The sequence below is a fragment of the Patella vulgata genome, chromosome 4 (genome assembly GCF_932274485.2).
Source record: "Patella vulgata chromosome 4, xgPatVulg1.2, whole genome shotgun sequence".
Taxonomy (NCBI): domain Eukaryota; kingdom Metazoa; phylum Mollusca; class Gastropoda; family Patellidae; genus Patella; species Patella vulgata.
In genome coordinates this window covers 23,943,587-23,968,552 of record NC_065882.2, presented here as the reverse complement: position 1 = coordinate 23,968,552, position 24,966 = coordinate 23,943,587, and the positions used below count along the sequence as shown (strand labels likewise).

Below are 24,966 nucleotides of genomic sequence, written 5' to 3'. Positions count from 1 at the left end.
TAATCAAAGACTTCTTTATATGGGGAACACTTACCTCAGCTTTAGGTTGTTCTTGAGGTGCTTGCTGTGGGGCTCCTTTCTGTTGTAATTCATAACTTGTAACATTTCCTGAAATAATATTATAATTTTACTTGAAATAAATAGGAATTTCAACAATATTAAACAAAAGACATACGTATAAAAGTGTTTGATAAAAATTAGAATAGACTTATCACACAGTACTGACAGTAGATCTGTATAAACCATGTTCGTTGGAATTATGGGAGACATCATCTATTGGGCAGTAGCAAACAAAATAATAGGAGTTAGTGTCATTCACTGACAGTTCACCTGATGTGACCTCTCTCCAGTCAGATCTATATAAAGTTTCAGTTTAAAAATAAAACGAAATGAAATTTTGACTAGTACGTAAATCAGATTGTAGAAATGATGTATAATGCAGTGAAAGTGGTTTGTTCTATTCTCCAGAGATTGTTGTTTTATCTTTACAGTCAGTAAATGAAATTGAGTAATTGTCGGTTTTGTCATTGTGCTATGATATCTCTCAGCTTCTATTATTTCCAAATTGTTTTCGTCAGATATCTGTTTTACCAGGTGTGAAATATAAGTAAACACCATACTGATTTAATTACCAACAGACATTAATAAAATACACTGATATTTTAAGCCCAAATTAAAATCTATCTGTCTACAAAAATATAAAAAAATGACAGGGCATTCAGGGCATTTAGAACTTTTTCGTATTATTATTATTATTATTATTATTAAAGATGCATTATGTAAGATAAAGAGCAGACAGTTCTCAATATAATAGTTTAAAAATTGATAATGGAAAAAGAATAAATTGAAAATTTCAGTCAAATTACTTCATTGTGATGAAGTTGTAAATGCTTGAAGAATAGTCTAGTCTTGATTCTCATTCCAACAAATATCATTGTTACGATAATAAACAAAGTCTCTATTATACATTTTTAAATTAAATTATTAAATAGTGAACGTGCTTCAATCTGTTCAAAATCACAACCATATGACGACCTAGAGAGTTGATTATGTGAATAAATGTCTAATTAATAATTTATATAACATTTGCGGCCAATAGGAAGATCTGCAATTGGCAGATTTAGCTCTTACATAATGCATCTTTAAGTTTAAAATCTATAAAGCAGAATATATAAATCTATATGGTGATAATTTGATGAAATGCTATATATTAGATAGTAGAAATGACTCTGAAGTAAATAATATGTCTAGTGTTTTTCAGAATTTACACCTCTCTGTTATACCTTCCATCATACACTGTTCAAAAACTGAACTCCCGATTTCTCTGCTAGTCTTTAATTATAGGCCTATAATGCTAGGTGTTTCAGATTGAAATTTGTGTGAAAACTTAAAACTGTCCCAAAGTTTAATATAACTTTAGGTGGTTTGGCCACAAGCCCTCAAAATAGCTATCAAAAAATGTATAATTAATAATTTACCGCTATATAACATTTAAGGCCTAAAAAAAGACCTGCAATAGGCAGATTTAGCTCTTGCATAATGCCTGTTTCAGTGATTGCAACATTGAACAACATGATGAAAATCAGATCAGAACAAATCGAACAATAAACAAATACAATCTAAACAATATGAACAACAGTTTCAAATCTGTTAAAGATCCATTCTAAGGAAGCGGTTATATAAAAGCTGATAATGCTTGTTATCGTATCCTATATTCATTATTTAAATTCTGTAAATTTCAGGAATAAAATATTGTTTCAATCAACATCAGAACTACTAAATTAAAATCTAAACAATATGACAATCTGAACTAAATAAATAGTAAGGCATTAAAATCTAAACAATATGAAAATCAGAAGAAAAGAGAACAGTTTACAATTAAAATTTGGATAAATGGTCTTTATAAGTTTTTATTAAACAGGTTTATAGAATAGAACTTATAAATGAATTATGTGTAAACTATTTTTGGAACTTCTATTTTTGGGGTTAAGAGATTTTTCTAATGAAAGGATTTAAATGTCTCGTTCTTTTCAGATTATCATCATAAAATGACATCATTGTAAGAACATTGAATGATGTGATATCATTCCATACCACCTTAGTCTGAATTTTATTGCTGTTCTACCAAATATATCATTCTATGATGATAATTATTTTTTTTTGAAGTGGTTTAAATATCAATCTGATTAAAACACAGATCCTATTTCGTTTCGTTTTTTATAGTTCAAAATTTCGTTTCACTTGTCTTCACAACACTAGGATCTGGAAGAGTTGTAATATAACAGGCATTCTATTTGATATGAGGAATTAGCAAATGAAATGGCCTTTACGGTGAGTTCTTGGTATTCTCCGCCTGGAACTGTGGGTAAACCCCTAGAAATGTCAACGCTGATTGATTAATCAATATCTGACACCATAGGGTCAAAAGCCGCTTGTTTGACTCCTGACGCGACATCCCAGTACAACTGGTCGGATGTTCATGTAGTGTAGGCTATCGAAAGTATATAAAAAAAAACAAAACGAAAAATAGATCTGTATTTTAATCCGATTGTTTAAACATATACCATATAAAGACCACAAAAAACAAGATGAAACAGTCTTCAAAGGAGAATTAGATAAATTAAAAAATTCTAAAGAAGATTCTACTCTCATGCATAAATCTATAGTTATCTTTGCAACAATAATAAACACCTATTTTCTTACCATGCAAAAACACTTTAGAACCATCTGTTGTTAAGTAATTAAAATAAAACATGCAATTAATAAATAAATAAATAATGGTTACAATTATAACTGGTGCTATTTGGAACTTAAAGTTTGTATTTCTGCGATAAAAAGACTATATACAGCTTCAGATAGTTGCACAGGCAACTCAGAAGAATGTTTCTATTAGTTTTCCATGCAGAATTAATGAGTTTTGTTCACTAAAATATGTCTTCAAGGGCTGTGTCCTTTAAAGTTACAATTTCATATTTTTAAGTTATATTTTTAAAATGTATTAAAATAAAGCCTTAAAATAGATGGTATCTATAAACAGTCCTACCTTGTTAAAGAATAATCCTATTAATCCTATAATTCACTATTGCCAGTTGAGAAATTGGCAAAAATATCATTTCAACTTCAAGTTCAAACATTTGAAGATAGCTATTCCATGGTGGGGAATAGGAAAACAAGGGAGGTAATTGTGTTATTATTTCAAGTGTGAAGATTTTTAAGTGTGAGAAAGATAACCTATGATCGTATAATAGTGAGTTGACAACCTATTGAGCAAAAGACATAGAAATAATTATGTTTTGACTTCCTTAGAAAATATGAAATTGTAACTTCAACATGCACATTGTCAATAAGCTATAAGGTACTGTTATTTTAGTAATTGAATGCATTAAAATAATCACAACAGTTCTATATTCTGTATATCTATATATATTGGTTTCAAAAATTCTGATTATTTTAGTGATTTCAATACTGTTATAAAGGTACATATTTCTTCTTTCTAACATATCAATATTATACAACCAGAGAATCATTGTAGATATGTGGCTCTGATTCAAATTATCTTCCAAAGAACTTTTGAGATTATTTGATGAGCAATCATTTCAAGCCATGCAACATGCTATCATGCAACTTAGTTTTTTTCTATATCATGCAAATTCAATACAATGGACAAGAGGTGCCAAGGCCTTAAATCTCTCATTGAGTATCTATGTTAAGAATATATATGCATGTCAATAAATGTAAAATAACTGGTCAATAATTTACAAAATATATATTTGTGTATTGATTATTGATACCCATACTTAAACTTAATGCAGAAACCAAATGATGGAAGGCCAGGGGTGTACTTATGGATGTGTGACCACAAAATCCCCAGGATTGACAAATTCTCAACAACTCATTTTTTTCTCCCTAACAAATCTCTAACTCACTTTGCCTTACACCTTTTTAACTCTGGATTTTATATAAATATCAACATTTAGAGATTAACAAATTGATATAGCTATTGAAGCATAACCGATGTCAATAATCAATTCTTATACATCAGAATCAGTTATGTACAGAATGTACAACATGATAAATAAAGAACTGAGCAATAATAAGCTTCTTCAAACCAGATGATAAAGAAGAGGCCAAAATTAAGGACATCTTTATTTTTATCTTCAATGCCGTTCAAGGGTTATACTTACTTTCTTTGCTTGCTAATAGTTGAATCAATTCAAAACAAAGAATCACCAACATTTGCCAGACAATAAATCCAACCATAACCCATACAGCACTGTCTGCTATTTGTGCTCTGGACATTCTCGTTCCTATTGTCACTGTAATTACTGTAACAAAAAAAAAATCCATGTTTTATATAAAAAAGAAACTGTTATAGATACAGCCGTGTTTTAAGATTTTTTTCTTTATAGTTTGATGTTCTACTTACATAACTATTAATTGGAGACTTTATAAAAATTAAAATGAATTCTATAATTGTTGCCCAAAACAATATATTATTATATTCATTAAATCTTGTTATATTTCAAATCTAAAAATACCACCATTACAACTAATATACCTAAGGCGAATAGTCTAGTAGTCAATACTTCTGATTGGGCCTGAACTTCTGCTAATTTACATCCCAACACTAGACCATAAGTCGGCCTTATAACCCACAGCATAGGATGCCTTTGTTATATTATTTATTATAAACTTATTAATCATTTTCAGTCTATAATTTGAATAAAAGTTAAGGTAGTGAGCTATACATGTCACAATAACCAAAAATTATTGTGTTTATGTTTTTCTGTCAAAGTTCATTCTCACAACAGTGTAAGCTGATACCGTTGACTAATGAAGCAAGGCCTTTTGTAATGACAATTTTTGTCATTAAATCATATGAGTGGTCAGTATTCTAAACTAATGTGTAGTATGTATAGAAAGTGGTTAGATATTAAAAATTGTCATTAATTAGCAAGTGTGTAACTAGCTGTAAAAAATGTGACTATTTATAACACCCATCACTATTGAATACACAAACCTAACCAATAGTGGTGTATATCATTCAATAGCCACAGTTTTAACACCTTACTAACAAAACACCTACTTACTGACTACTGCCTGATTACTAACACTTTTAACTAACTAATACACATTATGTATATAAACTGATGACTTTGATCTATTAGTGTGGTATATTTTCATTTATAACAGTTATTTGTTGCTTAGTCAACGATATCAATGTTACAGTGCAATTAACAGTAAATAGTGATAATGCATTATAGAGTTATTTTTCAATATCATCATTACCTTAATTAGCATCTAAATAATCATGGTAACTAATACATTATTTTATATGGTAAGTTTGGTCTTTCTACCCAATTTTATTCCAAGTTATATATAACTGCTTTTATTGAGATAAATGGTAATCGTATATCCTCTGTCTTTCAAACTGTAAATCAGTTATAGGTATACTTACATCCAAGAACATATGCTGATGTTCCAACAGCCCAATGAGCCCAGTTGAAATATACACGGTTGTCAGTTCCCGGGTGAGGACGGAATATGGCCATTATTGGCTGAAAATACATAAAATACATAATAATATTAATAAATATATAGTATAGATATGAATATTTCATGCATAATTACTCACTGATATCTACTTCTAAGTTATTAATACAACTCTAAATCATAAAGATCAGTATGATTTTTCGAGATAAGACCATTTCAGCTTTTTATTTCTAATTATATAATTAATCATCAAACAAATTTGGATAAGAGCTCTGATACTGTTAATTAAGTACACCGTAAGATCAGACATGTTCATTTCTGTCTGTGCAAAATTTGATGATCCTTTACTATCTATGTAGAACATTTGCAACTAAAAGACAGTAGTATCTTTTGTAGTAATAAATTCAACAATGTACATCAATTTCAATACCAGTAATCTGATCAATAAGACATAGATGACAGCAATATGAGATTTCATTAGAATATGGGTATAACAAAAATCAACTTACGTTCACAATACATAGAAATGTAACAATTACACCCAGATAAGGATGTGCATTTTGAACAGTAACTGGGGACTGAAATAAAACAAGTATAAAATGAGTATTCGCTTTCATATATGCAGATCACTTACGGCTCAGCGAGGAAGATGCTGGCTCGCTAGTCTGGAGGTCTCGGGTTCACGCCCGGTGTTGGCCGAGAAAGTTCCTCTGGATTTAATTGTAACCAATACCCCCTCCCCTGCCCTTTACAAATTAACTGTAATTGCAATCATTACCGTTACAAATTAACTGTAATTGCAATCATTACCCTTACAAATTAAATGTAATTGGAATCATTATCCTTACAAACTAGCTGTAATTGTAATCATTAACACCCCCATCTGCATCCCGACTCGTACACAATAATACACCATAAACACATGTAGAAAATAGAGGGGTTGGGATGGCCTAGGGGCGCCTTCTCAACCTCGTGGGTTTACTCCGGGTACTCCAGTTCCCTCCCACAGAAAAGACCCCTGTGCGTGCGCTACGATAATGAAAAAAAAAAAAAAAGTCAACTTGTCTGCGATATCATCTTCGGTGGAAGCGGACATTAAACACTAAGAACACCAACAACATATAGAAAATAACTGGACTTTATAATAAATAAATATTAACAACGACTTACAGTGGTCCAATCCTGGACATCGGCAAATATAATAATAAAAGCTATACATGTTGCGACAAGAGCTACGATCATACAGGTACGATGAATCTGGAAAATATTTTTCATAATAACCCATAAACTTCAATAAATAGGCTAAAATTCTAGGCGGTACATTAAATAAAATTCAAACAAAAGAAATAAAATATGTACATTGTGTTTAAGTATTTTAAATCTGAATAAGCACTATCAAAACAACTGTCTACCAATTTTGGTTGTACTCATTTGAGTGGGTTAGGAAAATAATGTAATTTGATTTAATTAACCAAATGATGACATGCATTAGGGAATCAAAATACTACCAATTTGGATTGAAATCCTAAGAGTTTAGAAGGGGAAGATGAATTATATGAAAGGAGCCCAGGTTTGATCCATTACTGACAGGCAGGTAAATTACTACCAATCGTATATTTAGGCAATAGGGTATTTCTTTGAAATGGCAATATATCATAGCTGACACTGTAAAATACATGTCCTGTTAATAAATAAAAATAATCACAGTAGCCAATCTAGTTGAACCCTCCACTCCCACCTGTTCCAATCCCCTTTCACTCAGTGAATTCACATCAATGTCTGTACATCAAAGTTAAAAGAGTTACCTGAAACCAAATCTTTTGTCCAAGGAATGAGGAATTAGGCCAAACTTGTTTGAAATAACGAGCTATGATGAGTCCAATACTTGCTGCCGCTACCCATGCAATTGTCATCAAGGAACCTTGAAAATAAAAATCAAGGCTTAAGTGATTCAGATGTTCGACGTCATAACATTTATAACCTTGTCATGATGGTCAAATATACATATCTTAAAGTTGTCTCATTAAAAAAAAACAACTGTAGATAAACCATTCATTCAAATGGAACATGATATGATTTTGATTTAATGCCATTTTCATAAATATAAATATTACACCTCAAATTACTATAGCAAATACTTTAATTTAGATACTCAAGGAACTTCAAAAGTTCATTGAACCATACATGGAACTAAAGTTACAGAAGTTTGTTTGTGATGAATATAATAGGTAAACTTTTAGATAAACTTACCATGAGCTTGTAGTAATGATCGGGTTGTGGGCGTTGCTGAATGTATCTCGTTTTTAGACAGATCAATAACTGCAGAAGACACTAATGGTGTAGTCGTATGTTGGGCGATAGCTTTAAAGAAGAACATACATTCTTAGTCCAGTCTACTTGGAAATGAAAGATGGGATCCTTAGATGTCAGAATCAAGAGAGTATTATACATATTAAAGAGACATTATCACAATCCAAATGAAATTTATTTTAATTGATTTCATATAATATCACATACAAAATAACCTAAGAATTATCTAATAATCAAACATAGGGCGCCAGACAATGAAATGACAGAATGTCAGAATAATAACTATAGCAAAAACATTAATAATCAATTGGGGAACATCTTTACTAGCTATCTCTAATCTTATATTAAGAGTATTGTTTCAGACCTTACAAAAAATTATCAATGTCTACTTCTGATAATTTAATTATTGAATCCAAAAATTGTATTAACATTCGCTAGTCATACAACTGCAATGATCCCTCCAATGCCATGTTTTAGATAAAGTTAGTTAATGTCAAGGTCACTCGAGATCCAAGTGTCTGTTTTAAGCCATATTTATAATTGCATTGTGGGAAATATATCAATAAATACTAAAATGTATATATTTTGTATTTGTCTTTATAGATCCTGAAGGGTTGGATGGCTGAATGGTTAACATGTGTTGTTACGTTTGGCTATATTGAACTTATAGTGATCTGTCAATTGTTAAGTGCTATTAGTCGTATTGTGAGACTTCCCCTAGTTAGTTATTTATTGTCTTATGAGATTTCCCCCTTTACTTTATCATGTGAGTTATCTCCTCTTAGAAAATGAAGTCAGCGTATGACGAATATATGATGTTTGCAACAATTCGGTAATTATAACTGCAAACCTGCCCCAATAACTTTTTGAACAATAATTTAGCATGTGTCATTTGTATACATTATCAGAAATCGTATTTTAATTAGGCACCGCATGGTTTGTAAATTGGACTCGGACCATAGATTGTTGTCATTTACAGCACGTGCAGATTTAAATAGAAAGTAGACTTTTCAAGCAGGAATCTGAATATTTAATGAAGCGACTATGAACGTTTTGAAGAATAGAAAGACTTCTTTTGTCAGTTTAGAACTCAATTACTGAATATTCTTTTATTTTCTTATATTTTTCAGTTAATCGTAAGCGTAAGCACAAGTGTAATTGTAATCGTTATCATCATCATTGAAATTAAACAGATTATACTTGAAGAAACTAGTTTTTTGATGATTTGAAATAACTGAGAATTTATGTTTACGCATTGTCGAATATTGACCTTGAAGGCTTGAGCCCGGAAACCACATTTCATTAACGAATTGACGAACTTAAGATGGAAGGTGAAGGCAACGTCGCCGCTGGCTTGGATGATCATTCTGAAGAACTGAAAAGAACTAGGAAGATGACAGAAAAAGCTAGATTGCAGAAGATAGAACAACTGGCCTTAAAAAGAGATGTGTCATTTACCCGAGTTAGGGCCAAGATGAAATCTATTAGAAGCCGCATGAACGAATACACGTATGAACAAATGGTTGCAGAACACCGTGAGTGGCTCTACCATGTAGAAGATTTTCTAGCAGCCCACGATGACTACAGCAAAGTGTTAACTGACCCTGAGCGCGAAGAATATTTAAAAGATTGGTACATTGTTAGAGATGATGATATCAAAGACTTCAAAAATCGAATTGAAGCCTGGTTTAAGGAACACAAGAAAGAAGATGAAAATATTCAACCTACCGATAGTATTTCACAGAAAGGCTCCAAGAAATCTCAACATGGTTCACGAAGTTCAAGCTCGAATTCATCTCTATCATCGGCCAAAGCGAAACACGAATCAGAGAAAGCTGCATTATTAGAACGGCAGAAACGATTGAAGAAGGCTCAAGCTTTAGAAATGGAAAAGATAAACCTTAAACACAAAGAGGAACAATTGAAAATAGAGACAGAAATAGCAGTCGCCCAAGCAAAATCGAAAGTAGTCCTTGCTATTATCGAACAACACTCTGATTTGAAACAACAGCAGGGACAACCCACAATTTCGCAGCCCCATTTTGAATCAACCACTCCACCTAACCAAGATATGATCAGTCAACCTGCTATTGAACAAGAAATGGAGCATATCAACAATATAAATGTATCAACTTTGAATAATGTCCCTACACAGGCTGAACCATTGACTTCTACAGTAATTAAGAAATTGCAAAGGCCTGTGATAGAAATAAAGAAATTCAGTGGTGATCCTATAGAATTTAAGAAATTCCTTCGGCAATTTGAAACGAAAATAGTAGCCTACACCACTACAGATGATGAAAGAATGGGATATTTGAAGCAGTATACCACAGGTCAACCTAATAGAATAGTGTCAGGATTCAGCTACCTTGATGCTTGTGTAGGATATTCTGCTGCAATGAAGGCTCTTCGTGAAAGATATGGACATCCAGACATTATGTCAAGTGCCTTTTTGAAGAAAGCCTTAGGCTGGCCACCAATGAAGAATGATGACCCCACATCTTTAGATGAGTATGGTATCTTTCTAGCAGAGTGTGAAAATGCCATTTCAACCATTGAGACTCTGAAATCATTAGAACACCCAGACACCATGAAACGCATGGTACAAAAATTGCCATATGGCTTACACGACAAATGGAGAAATATATACTATAACACTGTTCAGAAAGAAGAAACTGTAAAATTTAGTTTATTGGTGGACTTTGTCAAGAAAGAAGCCAGAAAGATAGTTGATCCAACATATGGAAAATTAGCGATGATGGAATTAGCTAAGAAACCACAGTTAAACAATTTGAAATTGAGCAGTCGTCCTAAAGGCAATTTTGTGAGTAATTTGAAGGATAATGGTCAACGATATAGTAGTCAAGAGAAGAACGATTCCGAGAAATCTAAATTCTGCTATTATTGTAAGGAGGCACACACTACATTGCTGAGTGTACTAAACTGAGTCAGCTAAAATATGAAGACAAGATAGGATATTTAAAATCTAAAGGAATCTGCTATAGTTGCCTAGAAAAAGGTCATATGAAAATTCGCTGTGGTAAAAGACTGACTTGTTCTACATGTGGTGGTATACATCCTACAGTTTTACATGATGAAAATAGAAGAAAGGAAAAAAGAAGTATAGAGAAAAAGGAAGAATGCACAATGACTGAACAAACCATACCTCTGAAGGCGAATGCTAACACGCTGGTAAAATCCCCCAGGGGAGCCGGTGATTATCAATATGATCATTGTACCATAGCAATAACTGCAGTGAGAGTGAAACGTAGAAACAGTTTTCACTCTATCACTACATACGCATTCTTTGACCCTGGCAGCAACGTTTGTTTTATCAGTACAAGCTTGATGCAACAAATTGGAATTCAAGGGAGACAAATCAAAATTAAATTAGAAACCATGGGAGAAAGTGTATGTTTGGACTCAGCTATTGTGAAGCATTTGGAAATTTTCAATTATGATTTATCTGATGGTATTATTGTTCCAGTTTGCTATGCCAAAGAAACAATGCCTGTAGATTCAAGGGATATTCCAAGAGCTAAAGATATAAAACAATGGTGTCATTTGAATAGTTTACCAATTCCTGATCCAGACAGTTCCATCGGTCTTATAATAGGAAACAACATGCCTGAAGCATACACACCCCTTGAAACAGTTACTGGTCCGCGAGGTAGTCCTTACGCATCAAAAACAGCACTTGGTTGGATACTATGGAATGTAATTAGAACAAATCCTGAACCATCTTTAGAATTCAAAGTTAATCATGCTGAAGTTGTAACAGAACATGAACTCTTGAATGAACTTGACAGAATGGTAAGACAATCGACATCCTTTGACTTCCCCGAGAAGACCATAGATGACAAGGATGAACATTCTGTGATGGACAAATTATTCTTTGAGAAGGTAGATAATTCTGCAAAAATGGTAAATGGTAGATATGAAATTGGTTTACCATTCAAGAATGACAAAATAGTACTCCCAAACAACAGGAAACAGATATTAGATATACATGTACTGAGAAGTTTGAAGTCAAGATTAATCAGAAATGATGAACTTTATCAAGACTACAATGAATTTATGAAGAATTTGATTTCTAAGAGGTACGCTGAAGAAATTCCCAGTAACGAACAAGAAGTTGAAAATAGTGGCCAGACATGGTATCTTGCCCATCATGGAACCTACCATAAACAGAAGCATAAATTACGAGTAGTATTTAACTGCTCTCTGAAGTTTAATGGTATATCACTGAACGACACTCTACTCTCAGGTCCTGACCTCGCCAACAATTTAATTGGTTTTTTGATAATATTTAGACTTGGAAAGGTTGCAATAATGAGTGATATTGAAGCTATGTATCATCAAGTTAAGGTTCCCAGTAAAGACAGAAATAGCTTACGGTTCTTCTGGTGGAAAGATGGACAACTTGACACAGAACCAACTGAATACAGAATGACGTCACATCTATTTGGTGCTGTATCATCACCCAGCATAGCAAACTTTGCCTTAAAGCGAACTGCTTCAGATTTCAAAGATTTCTTCGAAGAAGGAGTAAGAGAAACTATATTATTCAACTTTTATGTAGATGATTGTCTTCGATCCCTTGACGATAAAGAAGCAGCAAAAGAAATGATCCAGAAATTGACTGAGATTTGTGCCTTGGCTGGATTTAGACTACACAAATGGATCTCCAATGACACAGAAGTTTTGAATACAGTACCAGAATCGAGCAGAGCTATCTGTAAACAACCATCATTAGGAGAAGATAATTCAATTGTCGAACGAGCTTTAGGTGTTAACTGGGACGTAACGTCAGATTGCTTGACATTTAAGATTAACATTAGGGATCAGCCGACAACCAGAAGAGGATTGCTCTCTATCATTGCATCAGTTTATGATCCTCTTGGACTTATTGCACCTGCTATGTTGCCACCTAAACTCCTCCTTCAAGATCTCTGTCAAAAAGGTTTATCTTGGGATGAGAACATAAATGAAGAGCAGAATAGATTATGGACAAAATGGCTGAACGAATTACCAACTTTAGAAACTGTGCAACTACCTAGATGTTTGAAAACGCGAGATTTTGGAAAACAAGTATCGGTACAACTGCATAATTTTTCTGACGCAAGTCAACGCGGATATGGTAGTGCTAGTTATTTACGACTAGAAGATGATCTAGGACACATAGTCTGTACACTGGTACTCGGAAAATCACGAGTGAGTCCATCGAAAAAAGTCACAATACCCAGATTAGAGCTGACTGCGGCAACTACGTCTGTGAAGCTTAGCAAGAAGATTTCAGATGAATTAAGAATCAACATTGATAAGATATTCTTCTGGACAGACAGCACAGCTGTACTGAGCTACATAGCAAACGAAGCCAGCAGGTACCAGACTTTCGTGGCTAACCGAGTCTCATTTATCAGAGAATCAACAGAACTTGATCAATGGAGATATGTCAACACACAGCAAAACCCAGCAGATGACGCCTCTAGAGGACTCACTGTGGCAAATTTAGTTAAACGAAATCGTTGGTTTTATGGACCAGAATACTTATATAAACCAGAATCAGAATGGCCAAAAAATGAAGCTAATATGGAAATTTCAGAATCAGATGTCGAATTGAAGAAGATTAAAGTATCTTGTGCTGCTGTAATGGAATTTGAAGATCCAATCGAGAAACTTCTGAATTATTATTCTACATTTAACCGTCTGAAGAAAGCTGTGGCTTATCTACTATGGATCAAACGAGAACTTAGAAAAGGGATCAAATGTAGAAAATCGAATGCAAAACAATCAATAAAAACTCATTGTATATTGACAGCAAATGATTACATTGAAGCTGAAGAATGCTTAATTAAACATGAACAACAGAAATACCTAGGCGATTTATCATCAAAGAAAATGAAAGAGAAATCCATTCGGAAATTAGATCCTTATGAATTGGATGGAATTACAAGAGTAGGGGACGTTTGGAGAGATCAGCTCTAAGTCTAGATTCCAAACATCAAATCATCTTGCCTAAACAATCCAGATTATCTGAACTTTTAGTAGTCCACACACATAACTTAGTTGGGCACTTAGGAAAGAATTGCATCCTGTCTGAGTTACGAAGGAGATGCTGGATCATTGGAGCCTCTGCAATAATTAAAAGAATCGTGTCAAAGAGCGTGATATGCAGAAAATATTCTGTACGTACCAATGAACAAAAGATGGCGAACCTACCTGCAACAAGAATAACTCCTGGAGGATTACCCTTTGAATATACTGGAATGGACTTTTTCGGCCCCTTCGAAGTGAAACAACGTCGAAGTCAAGTTAAAAGATATGGAGTTATATTCACCTGTTTTAACAGCCGGGCAGTTCACCTAGAAATCGCCCATACAATGGACACAGATTCATGCATTAATGCTATCCGACGTTTCATATTTAGACGAGGAAGCCCCAAAATCATCAGATCAGACAATGGAACTAACCTAGTAGGAGCGGAGCGGGAGCTCAGAGAGGCCATTGAAAACTGGAATCATCAACAGATTAATGACGAGCTTTGTCAACAGCATATTAAATGGGAATTTAACACCCCTGCTTCATCCCATCATGGAGGAGTTTGGGAGAGGATCATTAGGACTGTCAGGAAAGTTCTTTACTCGTTTCAAAAGGTTCAAATGGTTAGATTGGATGATGAATCATTAAATACACTTATGTGTGAAGTAGAATCAGTAATCAATAGAAGACCCATCACTAAGTTATCAGATTTGCCAGATGACGTAGATACTTTAACACCTAATCATTTACTTTTAGGAGGAGCACAGAATGAATTTATTCCTGTCAAAACTGAACCCAATAGTCTTTATGTACGACACCGCTGGAAACAAATACAGTACTTAACAGATTTATTCTGGAAGAGATGGACAGCCGAGTATCTTCCAGTATTACAAGAGCGGAAAAAATGGTTACAGCCCAAAAGGAATGTTGCTATTGGAGATATTGTAATGGTCTACGACAATAATTTAAGAAACTCCTGGACTTTAGCTCGAGTGATTGATGTCAAACAAGATAAAACTGGATTAGTGAGAACAGTTACAGTTAAAACCAAAACCAGCACTCTAGATCGTCCAGTTACTAAATTATGTACATTATTGGAATGTGATTCTTAAAATTTTGGAACACTTAGAATGTGATATATTATAGGAGGGACTTTAGATCAGGGATACCCATTGATTTATATGTCATATATTGTATTATCGAATAGGAAATTCGAGAAGAAAATTGTTAAGTTTAGTGTAATTGCATTCAAACATGTGCTGCAATTAGGGAGCCGGAATGTTACGTTTGGCTATATTGAACTTATAGTTATCTGTCAATTGTTAAGTGCTATTAGTCGTATTGTGAGACTTCCCCTAGTTAGTTATTTATTGTCTTATGAGATTTCCCCCTTTACTTTATCATGTGAGTTATCTCCTCTTAGAAAATGAAGTCAGCGTATGACGAATATATGATGTTTGCAACTTTTCAAGATTAATTCGAGAAAATAGGACGTGGTCGTCAACAATTCGGTAATTATAACTGCAAACCTGCCCCAATAACTTTTTGAACAATAATTTAGCATGTGTCATTTGTATACATTATCAGAAATCGTATTTTAATTAGGCACCGCATGGTTTGTAAATTGGACTCGGACCATAGATTGTTGTCATTTACAGCACGTGCAGATTTAAATAGAAAGTAGACTTTTCAAACAGGAATCTGAATATTTAATGAAGCGACTATGAACGTTTTGAAGAATAGAAAGACTTCTTTTGTCAGTTTAGAACTCAATTACTGAATATTCTTTTATTTTCTTATATTTTTCAGTTAATCGTAAGCGTAAGCACACGTGTAATTGTAATCGTTATCATCATCATTGAAATTAAACAGATTATACTTGAAGAAACTAGTTTTTTGATGATTTGAAATAACTGAGAATTTATGTTTACGCATTGTCAAATATTGACCTTGAAGGCTTGAGCCCGGAAACCACATGTGTGCTGTATCATAAAGCCTGTCATTGAGTCAACTGGCATGGTTTCGATTCCCCGGTTGTACGTGACGAAGAGTAGGGTCGCCTGTCCAACCTCATGGGTATTCTCCGGGTCCTCCAGTTTCCTCCCACTACTGAAGACCCCTACGCGCAAGTGAATTATTGAAATAAAATTGAACCCTATGTTATTCCCAAAATGACCTGGTTTGTGTCGAGTGGACGTTAAATCCTATTTCTCTGGCTCTCTCTACCATTAAAGTCATCTAATTGTAATCGTAAATTAATGTGCAAATAGAAATCTTAAAAATCTTTAACCGTCTATTGTTCAGAACTTGTAGCAATAAGCCAATGGTAATTTGAGGGAAGAGTTAAATAATAATTTCTGAAAATTCTGTGAAAATTTAAGGGGAACAGTACGAATTCTGGGTGAGTACAACGTTATCAATGAGAATATATCAGGGGTAATAAATCTAACAATATTTTTACTGTTGCAGTGCGAGTATGAGTTCGGAAATGTACATTATCAACTATAATATTATGTTAGGGGCAATAACTCTGGAATTAAGATAATTATTATTGGATCTAAAAGATCTGAAAAAAAGTGCCTAGGTAAGGATATCAAGAAAATCTCTAAAAAAAATTGAGAGTCATATATCCTTTTGTATTAAATTCAATTACATGTTTTAAAGAAGCTCAACCAATAATGATATGTTGCTATCTTACAGTGAAAATATAGGATAGCAGTACTAATATTTAAGAAAATCAGAACACAACATCATGTACTCTATGGTTTCGAGTGCTATTTGTAATGAACAAAGAAAAACATATCCAACATTACATTGCAGAAAGGAGAATTGACAAAGCAGGTGGAAACTCCTTCCATTCAATTTGAACTGTTCACATGTTTCACCCAACATAATTGATTAGAAATTAAAATAAAATTCAATGTAAATCACTTCATATATATTCATATTAGATTAATATGTGCTTTTAGACCCATTTTAAAGTTCCAAAGACCAGAGTTATACACCCTTTAAGGAGAAAACTAACCTTTAGCAGGAGTTGCCACACCAGAAGCAAAAAACATATAATAGGGTGTTGACAAAGCAAAAACATTAGCATCATTTTCACCATCTTTTTGTCTTGTAAAACTGCATTCCAAAACGTTATTTTCCAATTTACCACTTATAGAGGTAATTGCTGCTTTTGGCTGTATGATAAATGTACAAATAGAAATTAAATTGAAAAGATTTCTAGTTTTCTATAGAAATAATAAATTGTACGAAAACAAAGTCGGTTAAATTATAAACCTCAGAAACCCTTATTGGGCCCGTTTTTCCAAAGATGCCTACATTGACCAACTGAAGGATGCAAGGCAAGTATTTCCAGTCTTAAAATGTGGTGCTTAGTTATCGAGAGCAATAACTTTGCAAGTAATTATAGGAAATCATTGAAAATCAATAGGCCTATAAACACTGTGCATAAATTTTACGCCACTTTTTTATATCTTTAACTGGTGGAGCATCCATGTGATATTTTGAAGTGATCAAGGGCCGTAACTCTAAAAGTAATTATTGTCATTGTCTACGCTAGGTAAGCCGTGTGTATAAATTTAAAGTCAATAAGATGATAAGTTTAGCCTCAAGATAATCCACAAGGGATAACCAACATATAATCACATTTAGATGTAGGTCCGTAAAAGTGACAGAGTCAGCCATAAAAAAGGCCAGGAATATAAAGTCAGACTTTCGTTGTATCACCCCAAATTTTTGTAACAATGAAATAATTCTACTAAAATTTATGACTATCGATATTAAATATGATATCCACATCCCCTATAAATAAAACCTGCAGATGATATAGGCCCACTTTCCTAAGTTACAACTACCGGGTATAAAAAATAACTTACATTGGTGTTCCTTGAATTAGATCTTCCTATATTAAACGAGTTAAATACATCAACAGAACTGTCAGCAGCAGCATAAACACACTCAGTAACACTGTCAGTACCCTGAAATATACAGTATTAGATATCTAAAATACCAGCAACAAATTCATATGCAGTAAGTATATTTAAGAAACATAGCTTGCCAAACAATGAAACATATGCCCAACTGCAGTCTCCTCTTACCATACACACTACATTTCATGATTTTTTCCAATTTTAAAAATCTAACCCAGTTTTAAATTTCTGAAAGTCAAAAAGGAAAGGTTAACTACAGAATTTCTAATCAAAGTATTTGACACTCATCCCCAACCATTCTCTCCACCCAGAATTTCTGTTTTGCTCTCACATTGAATTATAAATGGTTGAAGAATGTAAAGTTTGGGGAAGGGGGAAAGGGGGAGGGGGAGTCAATACTATGAAATTCTTCTTACCATTTTGCTATCAGCAGAGAATCCAATAGCAATATACTGTGATGTTGTTGCAGTTGTTAAAGCCTTCAATGTGAAATTAGCATTAGGATTGTTTCCATTAAAATTCCAGGATACTTCAAAAGAACAGCCATCAGCACCGCAGTCTGAATAACATCCTCGTGTAATTCCACATTCCGAGTTTTGAACAAATTTATTACCCTTTAAAATATATAGATATGGTAAAAATGATAAATATATATATCTGATATTCAATACCTGGGGCCTGTTTCACAAAATTTTAACTAAGATAAAATCCAAATTTTAGTAATTTGATTGGATAATATTAGGTTGATTTTAGTGCTTAGCCAATCAAAATTGAAGAATCTACTAAAATTTGGATTTTATCTTTAGTTAAGATTTCGAGAAACAGTGCCCTGGTTTTATACAACAAGTAGAAGTTGGGAGTACAGCTCTCTCTATTAGAATGTCCCAGGTTCAAATATAAAGGAAGTACCTGAGAAGTGCTTTTTACTATCCTCAAAGTTTTGGGGTATAGGTTCAACAAGGCAAGAATATTCATTCAATTTGAATAGTACAATAGTACAATGGTTGACAATCGTCTCGGCAACTTGGCTGTAATAAGTTTCCACAGCGAGCGGGCAATGAAGTTCAAACAGGACAATGTAGTCGATCGCTCCGCTAAAATAAATTTAACAATTGTCTTTGTTTGAGTTCGAGGATGATTTGATGATAAGATATGTTGTTGGATATCAATCTTTACTCATAATAATACAATAGTTTTGCATCAAAATCATTATTCCTAGGTGTTCTGATAGCAGCCTGCACTTTCTTACTGCACTATTATAGTTAACTGTATATGTTACAAGTCCCTGTAGGTTACAAGTCCCTTCGTTCAATATCAGTTCTCGTGATACGAGACATCCAGGTTATGTGTATTGTAATGATGGTATGTCAATTAAAGTTATCAACAGTTGTCACTGTCTGTGTTTGTTCCTGTTCCCTACTAAACTGTCGCTGAATTATTGCATTTTTGCCCACTATGGTTTCAATGTTTTTGTGTAAAAAAATAGCTCTATTTATCTTAACGATCAGTTCATTTTTCAAAATTTTCTTGGGGAGGCCTTGTCAAGGGGGAACTTTATTATTGAATTATTACATTTCTGTTCACAGTGTTTTTTTAAAATTTCAGTCGGGACTCCTGCATTCGGCACTTGCGAGGGAGCACCTTTTTATTGAATTGTTGCAATTCTGCCCTACAAAAGTTTTTAAAGTTCTCAGTGTTTTGCAAAGCAAAAGAAAAAAACTGCTTAATTTTTGAAGATTAGTGCCTGAAAAACTGCCAGACTGCGGTCTATTTTTAAAAATTTTCGTGGGGCTTCGATTATTGATAGGGAGCTTCGTGCCAGCTTTGCCCTTCTATCTACCGTCAGCTAACGCGGCCACTGTTTATACTATACACATAACCTACGAAATATAATTATTATAGATTAGTCTCAAATACAGAAATAAAAGATGCATTATGTAAGATTTAGATAAAGAGCTGGATGTTCTTGTTATCATACCCTGAGTAAAGTTATGATTGCTTGAAGTTATAGCATAGATCATTTATTATCGTAGTTTGGTTGTCAATTCTATAGCTAAATTCTTAAATTTCGCAGATTTTTAAATCCATTTAAATCTCAGCCATCCAATAGTCTATAGAGTTGATTATAGGCATGTCATGTTAATAAATGTCTACTAAATAATAATTCATATAATATTTGAAGCCAAAATGAAGACCTGCAATAGGCAGATTTAGCTCTTACATAAAGCATTCTTAAGCCTCGTTTAACAAAATTTATTAATAAATAGATATTATTTATTTATTTATTATCTAATAGATATTAGTAATGTATTTATAGAAGTTATAATTCAATGGTAAACATTAAGTAAAAGATACATACTGTTGGTACAACTGGACAGTTACTATTGTCTAGGACGGGACTCTCAGTAGAATCAGTGGCTAAATCCAATGCCGGCTGGCCAGTTTCCTCAACAACTTTAGATGTTACTGCTTGCCAGAATTTAGATTTAACTTCTACAAAGGTGACCCTAAAAAATAAGTTGAATAATGTCTCAAAGAAACTTCATTCACAATACTCAATTTTGGCAGCAATTTATCAATTATCAAACTAAATCTTTTAGTGGAAAGCAAACCCTTGAGGGATGTTTTACAGGACATTTACTTAGTTTAAGACATAAAAGTTTCTATTGTGTCATTATTTAAGTTCATCTGAGTATAGAAAAAACAATATAAAGAATAAGCTGACTTGCAGGATTTTGACCAAATTGGATAAGGATCCTTTAAGTGTTCAAGAAATCTGGTCTCTATTGTACATTGACTACATTCTCTGGCTGAAAAACAAAAGGGTTCATCCTCTCACAGTCCTACTGCTTCACTCCACATTTGAAAACAAAACAATTAAGAACTGTAGCCTCAATTGCTTTCACAAGGTTTCAGAACAGGGAGCATAATTCCAGAAAGAAGAGAAATGGTCAGATCCATTAAAAACAATAGCCTCTCTTGCATTCACAAGTCAATTGTTGACAGATGGACTGACAGACAGCCACGACTGGCCAGACTGGTGGGTGTTTTATAACAAGTATATTTCCTTTGACCGTAAAAAGATGATAAATGTACATGACACAGACCAACCTAGGTGGCAGTAATGTACGACCACATTTCAGTGTGGACATACAACAAGCGGTTGCCGATCAAGATACACACACAGATTTGCAAGAGATGGACAGAGAACGAGCTAAAAAAAATGTGATTTTTTTGTACAATCAAGGGCCAATATTCATGGAAGTTATGGTCTGATATCCACAAATATTGAAAGATCTTTTGAAAACAAACAATTTTTTCAATTTCATCAAAACCGGATAGAAATTGGTAATTCATACTTGTACAAGGAGCAGTCACTTTGTCAGGCAGTTTCAATCCGATTTTCACCAAAATCCAGCTCAACCATCGTTAGGGTATAACGGTAAACAGTGATATATTTAAACGTTTTTTTTAAATCGGATAAAAATTGTAACCAAAATCTAGCTCAACCATCATTAGGGTGTAACAGTGATATATTTAAACATCAGATAAAAATTGTGACCTCTCGAGGGACCACAAGCTAAAAATGTGATTTTTCATACAATTAGGGGCCATAATCCAGGAAGTTATGGTCCCATATGCGTGATTATCGACAAGAACCAAGATCTTTGTGATATAAACATAAATTTAAAGTTTCATCAAAATTAGATCAAAATAGTGACCTCTAGAGGGTCCACACCCTTGATATATCATATGCCATTTTGTCGGGCAGTTTCAGTCAGATTTTCATGAACGTCGAAATCAACTATCATTAGGGTGTAACTGTGATATATTTAAACGGTTTTAAAAATTGAATACAAATTGTGACTTCTAGAGGATCCACAAGCTAAAAATGCAATTTTTTGTACAATCAGGGGCCTTAATCCCGGAAGTTACGTTCTAAAATGCATGACTGTTGAAAGGAACCGAGATTTAGAGAGTCAACAACCTTGATATACCATACTTTAACACTATTTGTGTACGAGGTGCGGCCATTTTGTCTGTCAGTTTCGGTCCGAACTCAACCATCATCATGTAACTGTGATATATTTGAAAGTTTTTTTTAAATTGGATAAAAATTGTGACATCTAGAGGGTTTATTAGATCAAAATGTGATTCTGCGTACAATCAGGGGCCATAATCCAGGAAGTTACGGCCCGATATGCGCAAATATCGAACGGACCTGTGATTTTGGGTTATAAACATACATTTCAAGTTTCATCAAAATCAGATAAAAATTGTGACCTCTAGAGTTTCCACAAGCAAAAAACGTGACTTTTTGTACAACCAGGCGCCATAATCCATGAATTTACGGTCTGATACATGCCAATTTCAAAAGGAACTGAGATCTTTGGGAGATAAACCTATATGTCAAGTTTCATCAAAATTGGATAAAAATTGTGACCTGTAGAGTGTCCACATGAAAATGTGGGTATATAAATAGAATATATTCACCAATGCGGTTATTGCATTAAATACCAGTATGTTAAAAAATACCCTTAATATGTGAGATATGACTTACTTGAAAACAATATGTCCAGTTCCAGGTGTAGAAGGTGCATTCCATGTTAAATCTAATGAAGTTTTTTCTGCAGCATTGGCGTGGGTTAACTATAAAATATTATCATTAAATAAACTTCTACTTAAAACTCATGGTTGCATCATATTTGAATTGTTTGTTTGTTTGTGATTTCTGCATATTATGTCTTGTCCATATATTTTTTTTTGTGCAAATATGTGTGGTGCAGTCCCCCTGCACTTACTAAAAAGGTCTGTCATTGAGTCAACTGGCGTGGTTTCGATTCCCCGGTTGTATGTGACAAGGAGTAGGGTCACCTGTCCAACCTCGTGGGTTTTCTCCTGGTCCTCCAGTTTCCTCCCACTGCTACAGACCCCTACGGGTAAGTGAATTATTGACATGAAATTTAACTAAATGTGAGTCTCGAAACCCCATTTCTCCTGCTCTCTTTATCTGTTGGAATAACTCTGACAGGGTATAAGGAATAGAGTATATCAAGTTCAAAAATAATCCATTCAGAATTGTAGCCTTCAGGTGCTAAACACAAAATTTAGGCGTGGCTCTGCCCCTGTTAGTTGGGACATGCTCCAAAATCAATACTTGCCACCCTTAAGCTATAAAGAATACATATGATAAGTTCCAAGCTGATCTATTCAGAATTGCAGCCTGTATACAATAGACACAAAAATTGTTGCCATCCTTAAGCTATAAGGAATACATCTGCCAAGTTCCAAGACGCTCCATTAAGAATTATGGCCTGTGGGCAACACACAGACACACAAAGAAAAATAGGAGTGGCTCTGCCCCTGTGGGACGGGCATTCACCATTCACAATAGGAATCATCCTTAGGGTAGAAGGAATAAGTATGTAAAGTTTCAAGACGATTAGTTAAAGGGACTTTCCCTTATTTGAACAGAGTCTCAAAAATAAAAGTCTGAGTATGTATGAAATTTAAGCGCCAAAATATAGAGGAATGGTGTATTGACCTTATCTCAAAATTTCAGCTCAAAATTTTGAGTCGTTTGGACATGACCGTCAAGAATGCTTATCCGGACACACGTAACCCTTTTAAGATTTCGGGTAAATTCTTTCGTTGGGAGACCTGATAATCGATTCTGTTCATTGAGAGGTCTATACAGTGAATGACCCAAATAGTGTGCTTGATAACGAAAGGTAAATTTCACTTTCACATTATTTGTATACAAAAAATGTCTGGTTTTATCTTGACACCGCATAATTTAGCTTGGGACACGGGTCTCCATTTCCAGATGAAGACTGACGGGTTTCAGTTATTTGAAAACTTATCACAAATATTGAGTTAGTTGCTCGGCCCTTAGGTAGAGGATTTTAAGGGATTTTAAAACAAAATTAAACAGTTTTATTCTCCAAAAAATTATCGGGATTAGCCCTTTAAGAATTGCTGCCTGTAGGTGATACACAGACACACACACACAAAGAATAATTGCAGTTATTTTTTAATTTTATGCCTAATGCCTATAAAGAGGTGGTAGAATAGGAGTGACTGGTCGAAAACTTGGATCTGTTGCCAAGACACGCAAGGTTTTTTCTAACAATCTCATTTAAGAATTGGCTGAGCAAGACAAGACGTTAGCAGTTATGAAGTCTGTACGCCAACGTCACCAGCTAATTTCAATAAGATGTTAGCTATGGTCAGCAGATCGATAACGATAAAATTATAAGATTTGATTCTTTCTCAGAATTCCACGTTTCCATGACAGTCGCCATTTGGTCTTCAAAAAATCATGCGACTTTATCAATATCAGCGATTGGCTAATGATTTCTGCAATCGAGCGATGTCTTTGGCGAACCGGAGAGACTAGGCTAACATAAACGTAGTGAATGAAAATTCGACTGAATATATCAAACACGTTCATACAGGCAAATGCAAATTCAACATCGCAACCCTTGACACACTGGGCAAAATTTGGGGCCGACTGTTTCAGCCAATGAATTTGTGTGTCTCCCGCTTTAGGTTATCAAATACTTCTTTGATAGGCATTTATAATTAGTAATTTAACATATTAATACAAGGTACAATTTAATCAATACACCATTGCTGGATTTATAAATATGCAACATTTCAAAAAGGATACTCTTTTCTTGTTCTGCTCCGACTATTATATCAAATTCCAACTGCCAAGGGATATTTTACATCCAAATGACTAGACAGCTGTCCTTGTCAGGCCCTCCGTCCTTCACCACGGACAAGGGGAAACCACGTCGGAAAATCCTGATGAACTTACTTGGCCAATGCAGGGATCGAACACCCGACCTCCAGGCTAGCGAGCCAGCATATTACCCACTCAGCCACGGTGGCTCCCTTCCTGATATAGATGAGAGTATCTTTGTTGAAATGTTTCTTAGTAATAAATATAGTAATTGTGTGTCCATAAATTTGTACCTTAGGTTATCAATATATAAATAATTTCTCTATTAGAGAATGTCTTTAATTTCCTCTTTAAAGCGCTCCATGCTTGCTGATAAACTTAATCTGATCAAATCTAAATTATATGCATCAACAAAGCAATACCTACGAAATTTGGTTGAAATTCATCAATCTTTATTTTAAAATGTCTAGAATTTCCCCTCTCAGACTTTGCTGC

The 24,966-nt window shown here is 34.0% G+C and overlaps 1 protein-coding gene across 2 annotated transcripts in view; it reads right to left on the bottom strand.

The window, feature by feature from the left end:
- The window catches only part of LOC126817351 (putative ferric-chelate reductase 1), a 43,564-nt gene that overhangs the window by 4,583 nt on the left and 14,015 nt on the right, over positions 1 to 24,966 (bottom strand). The window contains exons 4-16 of one of the 2 annotated variants that reach the window (XM_050544237.2): positions 22,345 to 22,433; positions 20,143 to 20,290; positions 18,200 to 18,397; positions 17,730 to 17,831; positions 16,871 to 17,030; positions 7,744 to 7,854; positions 7,299 to 7,414; positions 6,664 to 6,750; positions 6,003 to 6,071; positions 5,459 to 5,558; positions 4,185 to 4,325; positions 2,704 to 2,727; positions 35 to 108 (exon numbers count right to left, since the gene is read on the bottom strand). In XM_050544237.2, the coding sequence (XP_050400194.2) occupies positions 35 to 108; positions 2,704 to 2,727; positions 4,185 to 4,325; positions 5,459 to 5,558; positions 6,003 to 6,071; positions 6,664 to 6,750; positions 7,299 to 7,414; positions 7,744 to 7,854; positions 16,871 to 17,030; positions 17,730 to 17,831; positions 18,200 to 18,397; positions 20,143 to 20,290; positions 22,345 to 22,433 (1,419 nt within the window). The remainder of the gene's footprint in view (positions 1 to 34; positions 109 to 2,703; positions 2,728 to 4,184; positions 4,326 to 5,458; positions 5,559 to 6,002; positions 6,072 to 6,663; positions 6,751 to 7,298; positions 7,415 to 7,743; positions 7,855 to 16,870; positions 17,031 to 17,729; positions 17,832 to 18,199; positions 18,398 to 20,142; positions 20,291 to 22,344; positions 22,434 to 24,966) is intronic. The other variant, XM_050544238.2, reaches the window with a different exon arrangement.